This window comes from Dermochelys coriacea, chromosome 6, assembly GCF_009764565.3.
Source record: "Dermochelys coriacea isolate rDerCor1 chromosome 6, rDerCor1.pri.v4, whole genome shotgun sequence".
Taxonomy (NCBI): Eukaryota; Metazoa; Chordata; order Testudines; family Dermochelyidae; genus Dermochelys; species Dermochelys coriacea.
Genome location: NC_050073.1, coordinates 31,946,282 through 31,960,118, shown reverse-complemented (window position 1 = coordinate 31,960,118; position 13,837 = coordinate 31,946,282). Strand labels below are relative to the sequence as shown.

Here is a 13,837-nt window from a genome sequence, read left to right as displayed (position 1 = left end):
CCCAGTGGCTGCACAAACATTCCTTTACTGCTCTGGTAATGCATCTTGGTCCTATTCTGGTGGGACCACCTATAGAGGTGGTAGAGTCTCCTTATCACTCAGTCCTTGGCAGGTCATCTTACACTAGAAACAAAAGTGCCAAGTTTCTGATGTGAACTCTTGTCCACTGGAAACTGGATGGAGAGAAATTGATTTCTCACAATCCACCCAAACAGATATTACAGTAATCACTATTGGCTGATACAAACCAGGATTAGGTTTGCACCAGTGATCTAGACATGAATGGCTTTGTCTCATTACCAACCCATTAAGCAATCCAGTTGGCTTCTTATTCAGGTCTTTAAACCACATGTTGTAACAAGTAAAACAAGCAAACAGAAATTGTACCATATACTAGATAAAGTAATAAGTTTAAAAAAAAAAAGATCCAGAATCAATTAAAAGGTTTGATCACAGCACCAATCCAGAATCTAGATATTACAAATGTCTATCTGAGATCTGATGCGGTGGCAACATAAAAGATATCAAGTCCTGTGCAATTATATTTGCATTCTAGTTTTATCCATTAGCAGTATCTTTATGCACAATTTGTTTCTTTTTTCAATTGTAAATTAATTTAGAAAAATATAAATCTTGTAGGACTAACAAGACGTTCTTGCCAGAATAGAAGCACGTTTGTGCTTTTTTTTTCTTATGAAATGATGCTCCTCAAGGATTTCAATTTAATTTTTTAAAACTCTCTAAATATAAAAAATTAAAAAGTCAGAGTGTTACTATGAGTGTTACTATGTCTGAGAGAAAATTATTACTGTGGGGATTTTTAAAGAAATCCCGGTTACAAGGAATTGTATTTGTAATTTCCATGAAAGCTTTAATCCTTAGTTAACTCTGCACAGGCAAAATTTAAAATATGCTTCTAGATCCATGACTATAAAATAATGAATGGTCTAAAGAAGACAGGATGCATAGATGTTTCTGATCTTTCTCCAAATACAAGAACAACGGAATATTCTATTAAGTGTGGCAAATTCAATACTGGTGAAATGAAATATGTTTTCAGGCAATGTACAAGTAGTTTGTGGAACTTATTGCCACAAGATATAATTGAGGCCCAGAACGTAACAGGATTTCAAAACAGAATTGGACACTTTATATAGATAACAAAAATATCCAGAGTTATAATAGCCAATATTTATAAGAGACTTTTGGAAGGGATAGAAAGGCTCATAGAAGTGTAGGACTGGAAGGGACCTCAATAGGTCATCTAGTCCAGTCCCCTGCACTCAAGGCAGGACTAATACCTAGACAGTTCTTCACAGGTATTTGCCTGGCATAAATCAACCTTTAACTATTGTAGGTTAGGAGGGATCTGTCCCTGGAAATGTGTTACCCATAATCACCCACTGCAGCATTTCTTGCACCTTCCTCTAAAGGAGATGATATTGTCCATTGTCAGAGACAAGATGGAGCACTGGTCTATTCCATTTCGTTCCTGCGTAGTTAGCACCATTAAATAAGTTAACACGTACTATGCAGTGGTATTTACCTTTAGGCCAGTATTTATTCCAGATACTGAGAATGAAAAATACTAGAAATAATACTGTAAATTTAATTACTACAGGTGGTGAGGTTGAATTTTTTTAATGGCATCCCCTATAGCTGCCTGACAGTATCTAGCATACAGTAGATCAAATACCATACACTGAAAATGTCAGTGGCAAGAAAGACCCAAAGCCTTATACATTTTTGAAACAGTAAAAATAGTTACTCTTCTCTGAAGAGGAAATATACATCCACTTTATGTAGTCCAAGCTTGCCTCCATCTGTGTTTTGGCTTTGCTGGTAACCGAAATAACCAGCAGACATAAACTTCTGTCTAGGTTTTCTCCTCAAACTATGCTCTTCTTATGTTCTTACAAGTCCTCTCTGTACCAGACCCTAATTTAATCAAGTACTTCAACTCCTTTTATAGCATGCTAGTATGACTCTCTGCTCTTTCATATAGGGTTTGAACAGTTGATGTAGGATGTCTTAAGAGAGGAGCTCTACATCCATATTTAGGGTCATAGAGTCAGCAACTCTGTTGATCATGTTAGGCACATACAATATACATGATTTTGAGAAGCAGTCTTATGTTTTATAGGCTCAGTTTTTGCCTATATTTAAATGTAAAAACACGTACGGCAGTTAAGAGGTCTAAGTTGCAATGATGTGGGCTGCAATTAGTTGGGCTCACAAAACCGAGGCTGGATTTTGTGAACCAAAGATGTTTAAACATGGAAAAAATGGGCCAGTCCTGGGGTCCTTATTTCTTTAGGGAAAACTGATCAATGTTAATGGGAAAGAATCATTGTACAAATAAAGTAGAGGATGTAGCAATTGCCATATCTCAAAGTAGGTTTTAAGTGCGACTTATATTGAACCTAGCCATGTGCTCAGCCTCTGTATAGGACTGAATTTCACCTGTTGAAACTGCTCGCTTTCCTTTGGGGGTATGCATGTCTTACTATGTGTTTCTAAAGTGGTAGCACAATGGAGCCCAAAGCCGAGTTGAGAACCGTAGGCGCTGTTGTAATACAAATGATGATGATAATTGTGCTAACGTCTATGGAGTGTTCAACCCTCCTGAAATGATAACATATTGGAGTAGTTCCCTGCTGTGTATGTCCTTATCTACAGTACTTACCACACTGTATAAGCAATACTGTGGGGATTCTATCACATCTTTCTCTCCCAGTACTTCCCGATAGTTATTTTCTGCTGCTGGAATATCAGTGATTAGCTGTTTACTTCTCTGCCTCCCACCCCCCAGTCCCCATCTGTCAGTCAGCACTGTGTCTATATTTGGCAGAAAATACCATGGGCAACAGCTAACTACTAGCTCTAGTGAGCTTGGAACCATTTTGAAGAAAGCAGTGCCAGCCTTACTCTAGGCAGAAATGGGATAACACATTGGTTTAGCTGCAGCTCTGCTGTGCTTATTGTTTTAAGTAGGGCAGGCAGCGCATATGAAGCTTGCTGCATGTAAAACATTGAACAAGAAAGATATTGTTGAAAGTTAGGTTATTAAGGAATGGCAGAACTGTGCACCAAGTCTTCTTTTGACCAGATGCAGAATTATGCTTCTACTCTGCTGGTTGGGAACGTTTTGTTGTTGTTGCCTGATCCTTGAAGCACATCTTTGAAACAAAGATAACATTCAGTCCTTTTTCTTCTTTGCTTATGGAGGAGTGGGGAATGGAGGTAAAAGGTGCACAATAGATCCCCTGTGGAGGAAATGTTCTGCAGAATTTCTTTTACGAGGCATATGTGGAATGAAAGAATAGGCCAATGGGTGACTGCAGTCAGTGAAGCGTTTTCTGTGTTGAGAAACGCTGCATTTGCATGACAATCAGAGGCAGGACAACTGGAGGGAGGAAAAAAATGTGGCTTTTCTCTTGTTACAGGGGTTGCTAAAGGTACAACAGTGTTTGGCTTGTAGTAGGATCACTTCTTTTCCGAGCTTGGCACCCTGGAAGTGCGCAACGGGGATGTTCCCCTCGCTATTGCAGGGAAAACGTTTTAGTTGCATATTAAAGACTTGTTGTTTAGAAAACTCAGCTATTCCACATTTATACCACATCGAGGTCCTAGTTCAGCAAGGTAACTGAGCACAGGCCTTATTTAGCAATAAGTTAAGGCTAGGCATGTGCTTAACAATCATGATAAATCAGAACCTTAAGGTTTGATCTTGCTCTCATTCAAGTCAGTGGTAAAAGTCTGATTGCTTTGAATGGGAGCAGGATCCAGCCCATAGAAACAATCATAAACCAGGAGCTGATTGAGCAGATGGGATAGCCAAGGAATGTAAATATGGCTGCAGAGAAAAGGGAAACATCCATTAAATTCATGTTTTGTGATGCTTTAGTGCAGAGGAGTCATTTGCTCATCATCTGCTTATGTAACTATTCCTAGTGTTGGTCAGCGTTACGGTAGTATGTAGTGTCCTGGAGATGACATTGGGAGATTTGAACCTGGGAGCTTCTACCAATTTCACTGGCAAAAAGCAAATGACCTCTGTGTCATCCCAAATTATAAGAGAACAGGAGATTTTACTTCTGAGATAGAAAGCAAGTAATCTCTGTGTGTGTTCTGATCAGTTTTGAAGGGCAGTCTCGTTTAGCATAGGAAGAGGGGGAATACATACAGAACCTCACTTATCCATAACTGGATAAAGGGTGGTCAGCCCTTAAAGACAAAAATAAAAAAAACAAACAGAAAAGAAATGAAACGTCAACAGCCTCACCACATCCGTTCCTAGCATCTCCCACCCACCAGCAGCCCCGCCGATCAGCGCCTTCCTCTCCCTCCCCACACCTCCCGATCAGCTGTTTTGTGTGTGCAGGAGGCTTGGGGGGTAGGGGGCGGGAGAGCGAGGATGCAGCAGATTGGGGCAGGGCCTGTGGCAGAGCCAGGGGTTGAGCAGTGAGCACCCTCCAGCACACTGGAAAGTTGGTACCTGTAGCTCCAGCCTCGGAGTCGGTACCTATACAAGGAGCTGCGTATTAACTTCTGAAGAGCCGCATGTGGTTCCGGAGCCACAGGCTGGCCACCCCTGCTCTAACCTTTTCCTATTGGCAAAAACCTTGGGGAAAAAAGTAAAAATGTGAGAACGTGGGGGAGAGAACATCTTCCCACTTTTACTTTTTTCCTCCCAATTAGAAAAACGTGAATGAATGTGAAACAAATTTTTAAAAAATGAGATTAGCGTTTTCTCACACTTTTAAGAAACTGTTTTCACACTTTTCTAGTTGGAAAAGTAAAACAAAGTGTGAGTGGTTTTCCATCACTGATTTAGACTTAAACTTTTTTTAAAAAAAGTTTAAAAGTTGGGGAAAAAATAGAACCAAAATAGTAAAAGAGAAATCCATCACTTTGTCAGACATTTTTTCACTGAAAAAGGTTTGAAAGAATTAAGAAAAGGTGAATCTGAGTAAACCCAGTTTGTCTCAGCTTCCCCTTTCTTTTTTTTTCCTCCCCCCCCCCCCCACTGGAGAAAAAAGGAAAAACTTGAGAAGGGCGTTGAATAAGAGCTCAATTTTTCCCATGTTCGGAAACAGAACTGAAGCAAACTAACGAAAAAGCAATTAAAAACGTAACTAAAATTTTTGTTTTGTTTTGGATTTAAAATTTCCCATCAAAATTTGAAAAATTTAGTACAAAATGATATTTTTCCCATGAAAACTTGTGGTGATTAAAGAAGAGATCTAAGGAATTGTAGCAAAGGTAAAAGACCGAGTAGAAACTTCAGGAGAGGCTATTGAGTTTTATGTAATTTACAGAATTATAGAAGGTGAGACGTCAACCCATAGGACTTTCTATCACTTTCCTCACTTCATCTGCTGCTTATGTGTTATTAAGTGATTCTCTGCCAAGGACGATAGATAAATCTTCCTTTTGTGCTCTTAGCTGTGTTTGCAAAGTCCATTACTATTTTTTAGAATGGTTCAATGTTTTTTTTTAAAAAAATAAACAAATGTAACTTCCAAGCACCTATAAGAAGCCATTCTGTGGTTTTATTGGAAGGCAAACTAGTAAAGAAAGAAATTTCAGTTTAAAACTTCTGATTATTATAAACATCAGAGGAAAGGAGTACTCTGTGATAGTAATAAATATTAAAAATAAATCGAGGTTACTCCTCTGTTAATGAATTAGTCATCATCATAGCTTAATGTGTTCTGTTCTGAAGGATTTTTCTATGTTACATTCTCCAATAGACATTTTAGCTGAGGACTGCCTGGGAACAAAATTTGACCCTCAGACGTCCTAGAAGTGCTACACTCTTTAGAAAAAGCTTGGAAAGCTTTTATGTTTTTGCCTGTACACCAGTTAGATATTTTCAGTCAGGAACAGATTTAAAAGTCTCCTTATGAACATATAGTATTAAATATGCAGAGTAAACTCGCTAGAGGAGAGGTTAGTGTGCTTTCTTGTTTCTGTGGTTATTACAAAGAGTATTTTCAGTATACATCTTCTGCCACGACTGGATGCTCCTTTTTCAATATCTCTATCAAATTCTGTTCTCAAAGCAGCTGTCTCATTATTTATATGGTGCTAGAGCTAGTCAAGCGTCTTAGCTGACAAATGACATTTTCAGAAACTTTTATCTTACATCAAATTTTCTATAACACTTCACCCACTTGCACCATCAGTGAATGAATTTGTCCCTCGTCTTTTACCTACAGCATAACCACATTTCTGAGTTTGGTAGAATGCCAGAAGGCAAGAGATGAAAGGTAGTGCAAACATAATGACAACATGGAAAACTGTGTAAGGTATATATTATTTGTCAAGATATATCAGTTGCTTTTCTGGATTCTACAATCTTTGCAAGGTATCGTGTATCCAGAGAGAGCTGCCAGTATCCCAGCTGTTGTATAAGTTCAGGAGAAAACTGAAAATGTATTTTAGTTGAAAGCCAAATTCGTTGGTAATGTAAATGGTGGCTCGAGATTCTTGGTAAAAGATTGACAGAAAATAAGTAGAAGTTGTATCGTAATACAACTTGCCACAAACTGGTATGCAATGAGTTTGCAAAATGGATGTATCTTACTCTTTTGGAGGCTTAAAATGGAGTGAGGAAAAGCAACTAACTGGAGTGTGGGCTCCAAAATACCAGAGTTATTTCCCGTTGCGAACCTAAGGAGTAACTGCAGTGGTTCTAACGGTTGGAAATGTTGTGTTTCAACAATGACTGCTGCAGTCCCACTTACTCCAATGTTTCTGAACACCTTACGTCTGACATGGTCCTTACACCAACATTCACATCACAGCTTAGTCTGGCCTGCAGACTTCCGGCGCTGTCATTTTGCTTACACCAGGCCCAAATCTGCATGCTTATGCCAGGCCAGTTTCTTTGCTTAAACCAGGTCTAAATCTGGCCAAAAATCTACTCTGTTTGATAAATTTGTCCCAATATTTTATTATCAGGTACTCTTACTCAAACGGAGAAGCACTTCATTTCACATGTAGTCCGGGTCAAGTCAACGGGACAATTTCTAGTGTAAAGTGCTTCTCAGTGCGAGTAAGAGTATCTCAATCTGGCCCTCAATGACTAATGAGTTGTTTAAACAGTATTTAGTCATAGAATTTCTGCCTTAGAATTCCTCTATCTGGTCAAATATTTAGTGTTTATTTTTTTTGCTTGAGTATTTCCTTGGTTGTCTTTACTCCACTCCTGCAACTACCCTTGGTTCATTTTTTCCCCCTTCTTGTCTCACTGAGTGGCTCAGTGTTGCCTGCATGCAGACTCTGTTGGTTTCAGCAGTTGGCGGTGCTGGTGTGCACTGGTTCAGTGACCACCTTATATCATTCCTATTTTTGCTTTAGTTTTTCCTGTCTGCGTACCCCATTCCCTGTAGAAATAGCGGCTCCAAAAATGTTTTTGACTGGCAGCACAGAGCTGCAGTCTCCAAGGTATTGCATATTCAAGGTGAGTAATGGATTGTACAGCAGGTTGAGTTTATTCAGGTGCATTTTGATTCTTGATCTTGACCATCATCTCCTTTGACTGAAAGGCAAATTTTTACTTCAACAACAGCAGACAATTTGTTTTTCTTAATACATCTGGTCTCTATGACTGTGTTGTGATTCTTTTGCTTGGCATGCATTTATGTTATGAAGTACCAGGAATAGTCCCTGGTGCATAATAAAATGAGGTTAACAATTTTTGCATGAGTTCTACGCATGTTCATGTAGATCAATAAAACTAAGTTTGAGACCATCAACTCCCATATTATTAGCTACTGTCATTGTTTCACTAACGGAAGGGTCTGTTTTTCTTTTTTGAGAAAGGTTTGACTTTTACATGGGGGGTGGATGAGAGGAAGGAATGTTATGGCTTAATGGTGTGTGTGAGAGCAGATTTTATTTAAAAGAATAAGAATCGGTCACTTACAATTAAATCTATAGCATTAGAAGTTCAAATGTCCAAAACCCTAATTATTTTTGTTCTACCCTGAATTTGTATCTAATTATCAGCCACAGTTTTTCTGACTGCTTATCTTTTCTTATTTTAAAATTATTTTAAGCCCTGCTTTTCTAAACTCTGATATCACAAGTGTTGGCCTTATTTAATTATACAGTTATGTGTATATAAATAAATAAGTAATTGTGTATATAAATTAGTTACACAAGTAATTGTATACCCATCTTTGTTTACTCACTGTCAAAAATTAGGACCGGACATCAAGTTCTTTAAACCATGTGCTAGCAGAGTTATTCACTATCTTGTGTTGTCCAGGACTGTAATAGATAGTAAGCCCTGAAGAGAAGAATTAAGGAACCCTTTATATGTTTATACAATGTCATATACATTGTCTCACCTCAATAAACAATTGTTAATAATATCAATAATAATAATGAAGGATAAAATGCAAAAGTTGCAGAGACTGATTTTGGGCAAACACTAAAAGTTTGAGATGGAATTCCCATATGACCAAGATTTTTAGTACTTCCCCAGATAGCCCACGAGAACAGGCTTTTTGTCAGTAATTCTGCACTTAGCTTTGCAGTTCTGGATGATAACCAATTTGAATCTTTCCCAAGATATGAAAACAGTTCTGGTTCAGTCTGTGATTTGCATCAGTTCTTATTTTATCAGAAACGGTTCACCCTTCCATTTGGTCGTCATAGAGATTCATTACTCCTGAACAGGGGCATATAGATGACTTTTCTTTATTTAGGAAGGCTAGAGTTAAAAAGTAATAAAATAATAGCTGTTTAATATTGCTTCCAGGTGTAGTTTTGTGCCATAACTACATTTGTCCTCTTTTAATCCAGTGAGATAAATGAACTTCTGGTGCAGATGTAGTGTTTCCTTTATTTATGAATGTAATCCCTACATTTTTGGGAGTCCTAAAGCCATCCACAACCTTTTGGCTCTCTCTCCCTCCCCATCCCTCCATCCCATTGTCTGCACCCATGCTGAATTTTTTCTCAATACTAATAATATGCCATTTATCATCCTGTAGAAAAGTACTGTTGCTGAGGCAGTGCGATCCAGTGGCTAGAACACAGAACAGGGACACTGATTTTACTAACAAGAAGGAGTCCGGTGGCACCTTAAAGACTAACAGAATTATTTGGGCATAAGCTTTTTTTAACCCATGAATGCTTATTCCCAAATAAATCTGTTGGACTTTAAGATGCCACTGGACTCCTTGTTGTTTGTGAATACAGACTAACACGGCTACCCCCGATACTGATTTTATTGTGACTGAATGAACTTTATTACCACTATGTACATGCCCTGGCTGGATAGATTTTCTTCATGGGCAAAGATTCTTAAGAAGAATCATCATGTATCCTCTCCCCTGCTTACAAGAGTTGTGCTGGAAAAAGAATGTTAGAAATTTCTGTAAATTTCTGATAACCATGGCAACAGTTACATTAGCTTTACAGTAACTACTAAGGGTATGTCTACAGTGTAATTAAAAACCTGCAGCTGGCTTGTGTCAGCTGACTCAGACTTGTGGGTCTTGGGCTGCAAGGTTGTTTAATAGCAATGTAGACACCTGGGCTCAGGGACCCTGCAATGTGGAGGGTCCCGGAGCTCAGGCTGCAGCTCAAGTTCAGAAGTCTACACTGCAATTAAACAGCCCCTCAGCCCAAGCCCCGCAAGCCCGAATCCGGTGGCACAGGCCAGCTGGGAGTGTCTAACTGCAGTGTAGACATAGCCTCTAAACTCTGCCCCTGTGAGAAGAGTTACTGGTGTTAGCCCCACTTTCCAAATAGGAAATGTGGGCCATAGGCAGGTTAAGTATCTTGTCCAAGGCCACGTAAGTCAGAGACAGAATTAGCATTAGAATTCAGGAGTTCTTACTTGCTGTGTTGTGATAACTCTGTTCTTAGAGCTTATTGGTCCCAAAGTTTTGAGCCATGTCATACCTCCCATATATATGCTCCTCAGTGTACATTTTAACCACCCCCACGCCTTTTGCTTGGTGGTTCATAGCTTGAATTATGCTGTGTTTCATACTGAATAAAATTTCCCCCAAAGAATAGAATAGTGATAGATGTGCAAGTGTATAAATGCCTTGTATCCTGGATATTTAGGTCCAAATCCAGTTTGTAAGTGAAATAAATAGGTCATTCTTTCTCTCGCTTTCTCTTGGACATGAATGCCCAATGTAAACAATATAGAAGGGAAACGTATTTTCTTAAGGGTCCTTGTACATTAAAAAAAGTGGAAGTGAAAACCACTCATGGGCCTGAATGGAAAAAAAAATCATGAACTCCTCTTAAGATGCCAGAATACATCAGTGATGGGAAAAGAATTAATGCAAAAGGGACTGGAGGGATTAGAAACAATTGGGGCCTGATTCTCCATTCCCTGCATGCTCTCTAGTCACTTACACCAGCACAAAATGAATGTAAAATGCTACTGAGTCACGATGGCATTCAGTTTGCATGTACTTTAAATTGATATAAATGACTGTCCAAGGTGCTAGGCAATGGAGGATCAGCCCCAGTGAGATTAATTTGAAAAAGTGTAAACAAATATAGCCAGGAAAAAATAAGTCCCAACCCTCTATCTCTTATGGGAGAGAGAAAAGGGGGAAGCAGGAATTCATTTTGGTTTGTACGAGTTTATGAAAGGGCTGCAACTTTTTTTTTTTTTTTTTTTTTAAATTTAGGTGGGATAATGGATGAACTAATTGTAATCTTCAACAAAGCTGTATTTCCAGTGAGTTTCACAAAACAGCAATAAGTCTTCATCCAACTGGCATTGGAGAGAAAAAGTCACTATTGAGTCTGATTAAGGCTTTATTTTTAAACTTGTTGTTTTCAGCACTTTTTCATTGGCTTTGAAAATATTCTTCACCAAATCAAATTGTTCTTTTGTTTCTGTTAAGCAAAGTCTTTTGCTATATTTTGTTGGTGCTGTTTCTTCTTCATTTCTCTCTGTGCTACAGTATCACTGGTAATTGATTCCCACAGCTACACAGCAGAAAGGAAGAATCACTGTAGCTTTTGGTTTGTTATGCCATGATGATGTGTTTGTACATCTCTGTCTATATGTTGGAGACACTGACATAGTAGATAAAACAAAAGCATCTTCCTAGGCTGACGCTGATGATTATTTTAGTGTGTGTAAGCTGTTGGACTGTTTACAATGTACTTCATTTGGGGCCTAATTTTCAAACAGACCAATTTCAACTCCGTTACTCTGTGAAACTGAGATCAGAATCTGGTCAGCAAATTCCCCTCTGATTTCTTTTTCTTTTTCTTTTTTTTTTTACTGAGCGGGCTGCAAACTCCAGTGAGCACTACATTTTTGTCCTAGAGCAAGCTTACACATGTATGGGTGGTGGTGGTGGGGGGTGTATGTAGTGAGGGCTGTGTAGGCGTGTCTCCTCCCCAATATCACACACTAGTTCCTGTTCCCACCATTTGCTCTGAAGCATCAGCACTGGGAGCCCTGCCAGGAGTCCCCTTGGCTGGGAGTTTCAGGCCCCTGCTGGCTGTTCCCAGAAAGGGCCTAGGCCACAGTTCCCTCCCTGGTTGCCTCGCTACAGCAGCGACCGCTGTGTCCCTGGGGTGGGGGTGCACAGTGCTTTGGCCCCATCAGGACTGGGTGAGCATGTCTCTGAGACCGGAAGCGCTTTCATTCCCCCCACACCGAGGAGGTTGGAGTCACACATGCCTTGACCTTGGCCGAGCAGTGAGCACAGCAGGTTCTTAAAAGACCACATGATGGCTCTGCTGGGGCATCACAGAGGAGAAGTGAATAACTTGGTTTCTGACCTGTGCATATGCTCAAGATTGCTCTGCAGCTGCACAGTTTACAGGGAACATCGCTGCTCAGTAGCCTCTAAATATGGCCATGCAATTTTGTGCATGTAGTTCTGTGGAGTCTGTTGTTTGGGTACACTCCTAATCGTGTGTATAGAATTGCACATTCAATTGAGTATGCACGCGTGTGTGGAATTACATATACTTAGGGATCCAGTCCTGCAAGGAGCTTAGTGTTTATGAGGTGGCGTACTTAATACCAACTGGAACCAATGGTAATTACGGGTACTTGGCACCTGAAAGGATCAGGCATGTAATTAGATGTTGAGCTGATCCCTTGCTAAAAGGTGACCAGTGATTTTCAAAGTACAGTGAAATTCTGTTGCAAGGATCAGTGTGACTAAAATTGTCTCAGTCATTTCCTCAGAAAGATCATGGTATATAGCATCATAAAACAGTCCTCTTCCCAAATCAGAAACTCATGGAAGCAAATTTTTAAGCTTTGGAGAATAGAGCAACTACCAAGCATTCAGTGATGAGGTAGTTCAGTCAAGTGGTACCGTAATTGATTATAAGTGGCACTCCACATTTTTGTTTTTTTTTATCTGCAATGCAATGATGCTCAAAAAGGTGTGACATTCTTTCAGGTCTTTTGGAAATATCAAAGAAAATAAAAGAATACATTTCAATCTGATCCTTACAACTGAAAGTCCTGTTATGAGTAGAAGGAAGGGAGACACAGCAGCAGAAATAGGAGCTGGCTTATGGAAAGTAAGATTTGATCTGTAGCCAAAGGATCACACTGCAAGTAGAGATCAGTCGATCTAAATACCACCGTAATTGCTACTTTCTTGTACTGATGCATAAGAAATAATGGTGGTGGATGCTGTATGAACTTGTTTTTGGTGTGACTATTAGAGATGGGTGAACCAGTTTGCTTAAAATTAAAACTGAGCCTCTTCTGGACCTGGAAATATTTTTTGTTGGTTTTATAAAAACATATTTTTCATTTTTGCATACTTATGAGATTTCTTTTTGTGATGGGGGGAGAGGAGAAATATCAAAATACCAAGAGAATCTCTGTTCTTCTATGATTTCCAGCCAAATTCAGTCTCAAGAGGTCGAGAGAATCATCTGAAGTTTAGGTCACAGGCAGTTTTGGAAAATCTCCCACCAGTGATCACAATGTAGACACAGCTATAATGATCTCAGAAACTTACAGCAGTTTATATTTATTGTATTTTATTTTCAGGTGCAGAAACCTCACATTTCCCAACAACCTTCCTGAGGTCAGCATTGTTTTCATATTTGTTAACGAAGCTCTCTCAGTGATTCTGCGCTCCATTCATTCTGCTATTGACCGGACTCCTCATCACCTGCTCAAAGAAATTATCTTAGTGGATGATAACAGTAATAATGGTAAGGGTTCTCTTTAAAACACAGGTTTTTATTTTTATACAGACGGGATTGTGTATGACTATAAACAAAAATTTCCCTTAAATTTTGTATCACAGACATCCTGTTAGAATTTCAGATGGTATGTTTGAGAAATGCTGGAGTATTTCTCTATTCCCCCTCCTTCCCCCCCCCCAGCCTTAGACCTTTCTCCTGGGACAAGTTTTGCCTTCAGATATGCACAACTACTTGACACTGAAGTCAGTGAGAACAGAGGCGGAGAACAGAATATCATTCCCCAAATTTAGTGTGCTCAGTAGATCCCTATTAGTTAGAACAATAGGGATGGGAGACATTGGAAAGGATTTGAATGTTTCATTGCACTCGGCTCTGCTCCCAGGCAGCCTGCTTTCTTTTCGCTCCCTGTGCCTCTCTAGTTTTCAGTTGCGTGCTCTATCTCTTTCCTGTAAAGCCTATCTTCTTCTTCCTACGCCTCTGTCTCTGTTCCTTTGCTGCTCTCCATCAGGTTGCTAACTCTTTGTTCCTCCTGACTGCGCATAGTTTCTCACTACCAATCCCAATTTCATTGTTTGCTGCTCACCTGGTTCATGTCTGCACATGGACTTTCCAACCCTCAGGCTGAGGAGCAGGCCAGTTAATTTCCGAC

At 39.5% G+C, this 13,837-nt stretch overlaps 1 protein-coding gene across 4 annotated transcripts in view; it reads left to right on the top strand.

Moving 5' to 3' along the window:
• The window catches only part of GALNT18 (polypeptide N-acetylgalactosaminyltransferase 18), a 410,017-nt gene that overhangs the window by 175,020 nt on the left and 221,160 nt on the right, over positions 1-13,837 (top strand). For all 4 annotated transcript variants that reach the window (XM_043516561.1, XM_043516559.1, XM_043516560.1 and 1 more), the window contains exon 3: positions 13,028-13,194. In XM_043516561.1, the coding sequence (XP_043372496.1) occupies positions 13,028-13,194 (167 nt within the window). The remainder of the gene's footprint in view (positions 1-13,027; positions 13,195-13,837) is intronic.